Source organism: Aulonocara sp. 'chitande type north' Nkhata Bay, linkage group LG1, assembly GCF_057382095.1.
Source record: "Aulonocara sp. 'chitande type north' Nkhata Bay isolate Kocher_YH1m ecotype deep benthic linkage group LG1, A_spYH_male_GT1.1, whole genome shotgun sequence".
In the NCBI taxonomy this organism is placed as follows: Eukaryota; Metazoa; Chordata; class Actinopteri; order Cichliformes; family Cichlidae; genus Aulonocara; species Aulonocara sp. 'chitande type north' Nkhata Bay.
The window spans coordinates 16,822,774-16,831,998 of record NC_141344.1 but is presented as its reverse complement, the minus strand read 5'-3'; the positions used below and the strand labels follow the sequence as shown (position 1 = coordinate 16,831,998).

The 9,225-nt window shown below is 38.4% G+C and overlaps 1 protein-coding gene across 1 annotated transcript; it reads right to left on the bottom strand.

Moving 5' to 3' along the window:
• Positions 1-2,599: 2,599 nt before the first annotated feature.
• On the bottom strand, positions 2,600-5,621 carry prrg4 (proline rich Gla (G-carboxyglutamic acid) 4 (transmembrane)). The gene is made up of 6 exons (XM_086285877.1): positions 5,027-5,621; positions 4,749-4,912; positions 4,628-4,655; positions 3,625-3,766; positions 3,027-3,197; positions 2,600-2,926 (listed from the first exon to the last, which is right to left on the bottom strand). Exons 1-6 carry the CDS (start codon positions 5,163-5,165, stop codon positions 2,899-2,901), a joined length of 672 nt encoding a protein of 223 aa, XP_086142003.1. The 5' UTR covers positions 5,166-5,621; the 3' UTR covers positions 2,600-2,898.
• Between the last annotated feature and the right edge of the window lie 3,604 nt (positions 5,622-9,225).

Genomic DNA, 9,225 nt, shown 5'->3' with positions numbered 1-9,225 from the left:
CACAGCGAGTTGTGAACTCTGTTCTCCCTGAACTAAAACAAGTGTTCAAGCATCTGGCTACCCGAGCTTTGACCTTCTGTTTAACAGCAGCAGCATGTACAAAATGCTATGCTTTCTTTACTTCAGAGAATGCTAGCTGAACTTATGTTCATTTCCTCATTTACCCTAACCACAAAATATCCATGACCATCATCAGTGTTAAATCTAGCCTCCCAATCATTTACATGATGTGGTCTTTATTCTTATCTGATTTTGTTCTTCACAAGTACAAATATACACAAAATAGTCTGGTCAATAGATGGGTGGTACTATAAATAAAATAAAATAAAAGATAAAAAATAATGTAAAAAAAATATAACAGAAATGTAATTTTCAGCTGAATGTTTTGTCATACATTCGCAGGCGGTTTAGTTTTAATTTAAATCTATTTAACTTTTTTTTATACTGTCAAGCTAGGTTGATAATTCATTTGTTATATTGCATAAATTAACAAAGTACTTGAAATGCTAACCATTTGTTCCAGAAAACAGTTTTATATAAACAAAGGCACCCCTTCCCTCCCCCTTTTCCTTCCCCTTCCAAAGCTATAACATCAAAACATGTTACTGGTCATTTGCTATGTTGATCCTGGATGAACATTATTACGATGTTGCAGTCACAACACCAACATATAACACCAGCAATAACAGATACGTCTGATATCGCCTCATCAAGGTCAAGCTGCAGCTGTTCATGTCTGCATGTTTGTTTGGTGAGTGTGAGAGAGTGAAAAAGCTGTATTAACCTCTTTGACTGAACAATCTGCTCATGTATTAGAAACAGAACACATGTAAGGCGCTCCAAAATCGAAAACTGCTGTAAATCCTTCATTATTTGCCTTGGATGGCTGTCTAAATTACACTGGTAAGTCACTGAATGTGCAAAAATGAAGTAAAATAAGACATAACCAAATATTTTTTTATGTTAGTATCCTGTGCTATACTGAATACTAGCTTTTGAAGCCATACTACAACAAATGTCCAAGGTGGGGAGTTTTGAATTATTTTTCTTTTTAAGTAACTAATGTTAGTGACAGGAATTAATCCTGTATGTCCCAAATCAGATCTGTGTAGATTCAGAGAGACTACACAGGGGCGATCGTGGCTCAAGAGTTGGGAGTTCGCTTTGTAATCGCTTTGTAATCGCTTTGTAATCGGAAGGTTGCCGGTTCGAGCCCCGGCTTGGACAGTCTCGGTCGTTGTGTCCTTGGGCAAGACACTTCACCCGTTGCCTACTGGTGGTAGTCAGAGGGCCCGGTGGCGCCAGTGTCTGGCAGCCTCGCCTCTGTCAGTGCGCCCCAGGGTGGCTGTGGCTACAATGTAGCTTGCCATCACCAGTGTGTGAATGGGTGGATGACTGGTTGTGTAAAAGTGCTTTGGGGTCCTTAGGGACTAGTAAAGCGCTATACAAATACAGGCCATTTACCATTACCCTGGGAACAGCATAAACAGTGTGCTGATAAAGGAAAGAAAGCCATATTGAGCAATAGATAATAAAATAAAAATGATACTGACGTATCCATCATTGTTCTTAATACTGATTTACACCCTAAATATATCCACTGAAACAGGAACACATAAAATAGCTCCTAACATCTACTGCAAGGCAACTTGGTATAACAGCCATGGGCTCCTGCAACTGCTGTTTTCATGTCACAAAGTCATACATAGACACACACACCAAAAGACAAGACCAAGTTAATTAAAATAGCAATTTTAATTAAAAAGGAATATAAAAGACTTCCATTTCAAATACTTCTGCATCAGATCAGCTTTAACATAGCTATATTAATAAATTCTCAAAATCTGTTTATCCAAATTTTTTAATCTTTGAACCAGGAAGTCCCTTGAGATTAAAATCGGTTTTTTTTCTTCTTAAGGGAGACCTGGAAAAAAAGATTCTGAAATCCATTCAGAGGAAAAGGAGGCTCTGTGAAACCCCTCAGGCCTTGCAATAATTTACAGGGACACAATGAGTGTGAGATCCTTATCAAAACTGCAGTTAAGTAGCTGACGTCATTTCACTCAAATTAATTAAATGTTCTAGATAAATAGAAATATTTTGTGAAGCCTGTGCTTCCACATATCTGTATTGCATTAAAAAAATATTATCACAATGTAGATGAAAAAAAAACCAAAAACAAATTCACATTGGGAGAACAGTCATTAGTTCAAACATGCAGATGTTTTTTGACATATTGTAAAACAGCAAAAAGATCTGCCTATGTTTACAAAAACAATGAAAATATGCAGTGAATATTAAAGGTATGCTGGAAGACCAGTGCATTAAATACACAGGGAGTATTTGTAAAAGTATTTTTTTTTCCAGTTACGTCAACATTACCATCAGACAAGTACAAGCAGTATTGCAGGTTTTCCTTCTGAAGGAGCAACAGCTGTATGAAGCTGCATGACTACACAAATCCGTCCATCTCTGTTTTATTACAGTTGACACTGTATAATAAAACATCTTCATGATCTTGCGCTCAGTGTCACTATACATGCTGTGTACAAAGCAGCTCTTCCTTCATTTTCATCTTGATAAAGCAGCAAAGTGGATAAAATATTTTAGAAAGCTTATTCATCACAAGATTTCAGTTATATTACAAAGAAGAATCAAATGTTTGGAACTAGGAGATCAAGAAGGTGGAACAAGAAAAATATTTAAGAAAAAAAAATAAAGAAAAGACTATCCAAACAGACCAGGAAAAAAATAAATATAAAAGAGGAAAAAGGGAGGCTAATCGAGGAAAGTTAGTATTTTGTGATATTTGACAAATTGATACATCATAATTGCACAGTTTAGGTGTTAGCTGTTAATTGTCCTCTCACAGACGTGCACACGTGTTGCACTGAAAGCCTACTGCCGAGTACTCCCAGTTCGTGAGCTAAAAGAAAGAGAAAAGATATCTTTAAAAACAACAACAACAAAAAACCCAGCATAAAACTGCATCATGGACTGCAACAAAAGCACAAACATGCACGTACCCAGGATAAGGAGGAGGTGGGGCGTCATGCGGCCCATTTCTCGCGATTGCCTGTTCATAGGAAGGAAGCCCGGGTGGGTCATCGGAGGGAGGCACAGGGTGCAGGGAGACCTCCTCTAGCCTTCGCATTATTAGAGAAGCATTACTCCTCCTCTGGCGCACCCTAATGGAACTGTGAGGAGCATAGTGGTCATTCACTTGTGACGTACTTCAAGCTCAAAGTGCAAGTATCAAAGGTGAAAGTCATCTTTGTTCTTGTTATATAACCTACAGTTGGTGTAGCAAAAAGGGGTAACAGAAGAGCAGCACTATTTAAAACTCAATGAGTGCAAAGAAAAATACACATCCAGAGTACTTTGGACTCTTTCATAATCATGGTAAACTGAATGGGTTATTTCATTTATTTTTGGGTTATGAAAAATATTACAAGTTATTTCTATTTATTCTGCTTTCATCAGATTTGGGAAATGGACACATAATTTATGCATTGTTTTACTTTTTAGAAACAATGACTAAAGAAGAAAATAATTGGCAGAATAATGCTCATAAACAGGTGAAAAAGACATACTGGGACAGTGTCACAAATTCTTCTCACTCACCTTTCATGGCTTAAGTTACCCTTCCATCTGCGCTGACACAAAAGCCATACAACGATGCCAAAGATAACAATGGCCACTCCACCAGCAATGAGTCCCACCAAAAGAGCTACCACATCAACACGTGAAGAGCGGCCACCCTTGTCTATGAATCATCACAAAGCACAGAGGAAGTGTCAAACTTGTTTCATAATGGCAGTGCAAGTTATTACCAAGTAGACAACCATCATTTCATTTACATCTGATATATCTGATAGGTGAATAATAAAGGGTAGGTGGCATAGTTAACGTACATCAATACAAAGCTTTTGAGCGATCACCAGTATCTTGTGATGAAGCATTTCTAATGAGCGGGATTGATCTTTTCCTTGCAACCATTATGACGACATGACGGGATCAATGAATGACTTGGTGAGTAGAAAAAAATATATACAACATTTGAGTTATATTTGAGTTATATATACACAAATATATATAACTCAAATGTCATAACTTCTTTGAGCAACAATCAACTGTTAGCCCAGCACCTAATATAGGTACTTTTGGCTGGGTTGCTACAGTGGATGAAGCTGTGTGTTAGATTTGGAGCAGATCTCAGACTGGATCCCCTCCCTGACATAATCGTTCCAACTATTTCAGCTTCAAACTGACATAAGGATCATACTCGCATGTGACCTCCTGAGGGTGTTTTTATCCCCTCCCGACCTCAAACAGGGAATCTTTTCCATGTGAGGCCTAGCACTAATTTCTCACTCATCTGTAAACTGAATACAAAAATAGTCTAAATTACTAATTGGATGGAAAGAGAACTGATGAATTGGAATTCAGTTTGACTGATTTAACGTATATAATCTGTACTTTCACATTTACCATGCATTCATTGGTGTGTGGTGAAACAGGTTTTACACAAACAACAACAACTACAGTCAAGTCATAGTTTCATCAACAAACTTCCTGGATGACACATTTTATATAAACTTGAAGTATTTCTTATTCCCCCTCTTACCTGCAGTGTATTCCTTCCAAAATCTTTCCTGAAAAAACAAACCAACAAACAAAAAGATTAATCAACATGGCAATCCCTCTCAATTGTTAATTATTGATTCCACCCATCAGCATCACTTAACTGTATCTGGGATGTTTTCAAACACCTCCCTTGCTTCTTCGTAATTACAGACTTCTTCAATACACTCCCTTTCCAAGTTTCCAGGTACGAACATTTCAAAGTCAAACCGGTTAAACAGCAGGTGGCGACCCAGGAAAGAATTTGCGTGCCCCTCATCTACAAACACTGGGCGGATCCAAAGAGATTATTTCCAGGAAAGCTACAATATCGGGATGTATACAGGGTAACACGAACTTTTAAGAATCAAATTCTTAAAATAAAGTATAATAAAAATCTTACCTTGGTTTTGTGATTCTTCATTTTCGGAAGGTAACTGCCCCACAAAGGCCAGATCTCCACAGGTGAAAAATTGAAAAAGAACAAACAGATGAAGCAACATTGCCATGAGCGCACCTGCGCACTGACAATCGCGCGACATTAACTAAGAGTACAGAAGGCAGATGATAACCAACAGCGACCCTGCTTCTGGAAAATACTGTGTGCGCACTTTAACGACAAATCACAATATTTCCGTCCTCTACATTATGCTACATAAAGACGAACAGAGCTCAGCGTCAACAAAACGAAACCAGTCCAAAGGAGCGTCAGGTGTTCCAGGCTCGGCGCGGATGAGATCAGTCAGGAAACGTTCGGTGATATTCACAAACACCGGCTGAGCTTGCCGAGTTCCTCCGGCGAAAGAAAAAATGACAGCATTATTTGTAGTAAAAATACGATCATTTGAAGGATGAATTCGTCTGAAAGCAGATTAAGAAAGTTCCGGTTAAAAAAGGACTTGTTTACTCAAAATAGATGTGTCGTCAGCTACTCTCGCACTGCCTGCGCTGGCGAGCTATCTCTCACGTTTACCTGGGCAGACTCGACCAATCAATCACCTACCTGAACTGTATGACAAATATGTACAACAGTGAACGCTAGGTGGCAGCTGAAGCCGGGAAAGTTAACTTTACACAGCAAAGTATTGAAAAAGTTTTATATGACTCAGATAGGCTGTTACTCCACCCAATGAACAATGAAAAATAGTTTTCGGGACTTTTTTTTTCTTCTCCTAAGCATCAACTGGCTGTTGATATGCGTTGCAAACAAACAAACAAACAAACAAAAAAAAACATTATTTGATCGCTTATAAAGAAAAACAATGCGATTGTATCCAATTTCATTAAAATCATCCAAGTGGTAAGGCACCTCCGCCTTAAAAATACCAGTCATGGCTCTGCTGTTATATATCTTTACATGTGTCGTATGAGCAATAAACACACATAAATGCGTTTGTGCGGCACAATCTCATAAAGATAGCTATTAAACACATTTGTCATACTTCCTTCTCACTCACATCTTGGATTAAGGAGTTCTCTCACATAAACTCTGATTTACGGGGGTCATTTTACTTTGTGACCTTTAAAAGGGACAAACGTATAAACTTTGCCCAGACATCTGAACTGCTTGAGTCTCACATGTTTACAGTGCTGTATCTTCACGTTTAATGGTTAGGCACAAATTACTGCTGTAACACAATGCTATCTTTTTGGATCTGTGCATCAGATCTCTTTTAAAAGCACTAAACTCTGTCTCAAGAGATCTCTCAGTACTGGTGACTACACTACAACACTAAACACAGGGCTTGTGTGGGAAGTGTTGTGTAATGGAGTCTGGAGTCATTTTTACAAAGAAGAGGCATGCGGGTTACATCAAATTTTTGCCCTTTCGAGTGCAAATAATAGTTGCTATAGAAACCTTAGAGACAAAACAAATAGGACTACATGAAGCACCAACAAAGTAATGGGAGGACACATTTAAAGAAGAAATTTTGTTTTGCTTCATTTTGTTTTTGGCTGGTAAAGCACATCCTATAATAGTGTTTATGCTTCACACTCTCCCATGTCTCAGAGCCTCTGGGCCTCTTACTCTGTGTTTATGTTAAGCAGAGATAGGATACAACAGAACATTATCTTGCAGCCTACTGGATGGTGCTAATTGAACAGCAGTGAGATCCTCTGTGCTGTACTAGGCTACATCTCTGGATACTGTCAGAGTCCCCAGAGGAATGTCAATCCAAAGAAAAGGTATGAAGGAAAATTAGATATTCCAGACTTTAGCTAATGTGTTATCTCAAAGAGCAAAGTCAAAAACAAGCCCTAAAGGACTTAAAAAGTCATCACTGCTTTTGTTACATGTTGAAGATCAGGGTCTGGCTGCTGGGCTGGCTTTGGCACTCAGCTTTAGGAACTCAAATCAACTGATTGTAGCACAGATGCTCAGGAAGAAAAAAAGATGTTTATTTGATTTTTTTTAATATGTTTTTTTCTTTCTATTTACCTGGCACACAGATAACTGAAGAACCATTTTTAACGACATAATTGTAACGCAATTACTAAATTTAGTAAAGTAATGCTTTGCATTACTGCGATGCTGGGAAATGTAATGTGATGTTACTGTAATACACGTTATAGCCCACACTGGTAGAGACTGAACTTGAACTTGACTTTTTTGTTTCTTTTACAGTTAGTAGTTCAGTGGGTCACATGGGGTTAGGGCCTTTCCAAAACAGCACAAGCTTGTTTTCTGTGGTGGAACTTCTAACATTGCTTAAAAATTGTGGCAAGCAGCCCACGAGCTTCTGAAACCACACAAACTAAATAAGTGGATTTTGTAAGGGGAAAGGAAACCACCGTGTATATTTTAAACAGTGCATTTTTTTTTAACAAATGTGTTTTTGTTTGTTTGTTTTATTTTATTTGAAACTGATTTCCAATAGCAATAATATACACGTGATGGAATAAAAAGAACAATGACTAAAGGGCTAAAAGATAAATGGACTCTTATAAAGTGCTTTTCTATTCTTCTGAGCACTCTAAACAACTTGCCTCACTCACACAAGCACTTGTTCTTTCCACTTGAAGTGCTTTCTATCCAACATTCACACACATTCATGCTGGATGACTGGAGAGCAACTTGGGGTTAGTATCTTGGCCAAAGATATTTGGTATGCAGACCGGAGAAACCAGTGATCGAACCACTAACCTTCTGAATCGTAGATATGAGAGTAAACCGATATCGTTCATATTTTTTGTCCACCTCTGATAACCTTCGCTGTAATGTGCAAAAGAGGCCGATTTAGCAGCTTAGCTCCCAAATGCAATATGAAGTAATTTGCTTTTCTTTACTGAAATATTAAAAACTGCAAGTGGTCATGCTGCTTGCATACCAACTATGGTAAATAGCACTTACATCTAAGAATCTCAAGACAAGTGTGAAACTGTTACTTAAATCCAGTGAGATAAATTAGATACAGGAAGGGGAAAGGACCACTACCCAGAACAATAGAAGTACCTGAGAAGTAACTGCTCACTGAAAATGGAGTATATGCTGAAAGAATGTAAGATATAAGAATTTGCACACATTCTGTTATTTTATCTGCTCTGTGCTCCACCTTGCGGGTGGCTATATTTCGGAGAAGGTGTTTTGTGATTTACGCCCTATGATAAGAACGGGGGATGCTGCTCCCTGTGGGCAGCTGGACAGAAGTGAGCAGTGAGCCATAGCAGACCTCTGGTATGACAGGAAAAAAAAACAGTGTACTATAGCAAGAAATGTATACATCTGTGCCCATTTAATCTTAGTAAAACATTTTCTTAGCAAGACTTAAAGAGCTAATTTTACAGAATTAGAGGCAGTCCAATACAAAAAGTAAACAGCTGTAGGTTTAACTGTCAAAGAAAAAGCACTGTAGATTAGGGGGTGGAGATTCCAGGGTGCAATGTCAGTACTCTGCACTTTGTCAGTTTGTGCTGATTAAACCATAGCCCCTCAGGGAGATAACAGACCCCTTTTACACCTAATGCCTGGGCAATATATCATTAGATTTCACACATCCCAATGCTCTGGAGTGGTGCCTGAAACAGATTATTGTGCTAAATGATGGCAGTTTACTTTATATCAATGGGCGAGGCCACAGTAATCTAACAGCAAAACTTATTTTTAAACTTCTCAGATGCTCTCACACAATGCATCATGCTGACCACAGCTGAACAGTATATCTACTAACCCAAAGGGCAGCTTCAGATTTGCACAGGCACTGAATCAACCAGTGCCGTAAGTGTTAATATTACAGTATTGTAGCTCTGACCTCAGCAGACGGGGTCATTCTAAGTTCACACTGCCATTGTCACTTCTCTTGTGTTCACACACAAGTGACCCTCCTCTTGAGAGCCATTTCTCACCCCAAGCCTCAGCTCATCTGGTTTACCGCCATGCTTACCTTTAACTAAAACCAGATGTTGAGACCCACTAGAGGATGAGCCCCAATTAAAGTCACTGTACAGCTTGGTTAGATAATGATATGGGGTAGTTGTTTAAAAAGATTCATTACTGCACATTTATTACCCATTAATGGCACTTTAATGTACATAAATTAAGTTTGGTTTGAGCATTAATAAAACAACAACAAAAAAAAGATTAAGACACAAAGAGCAACACAG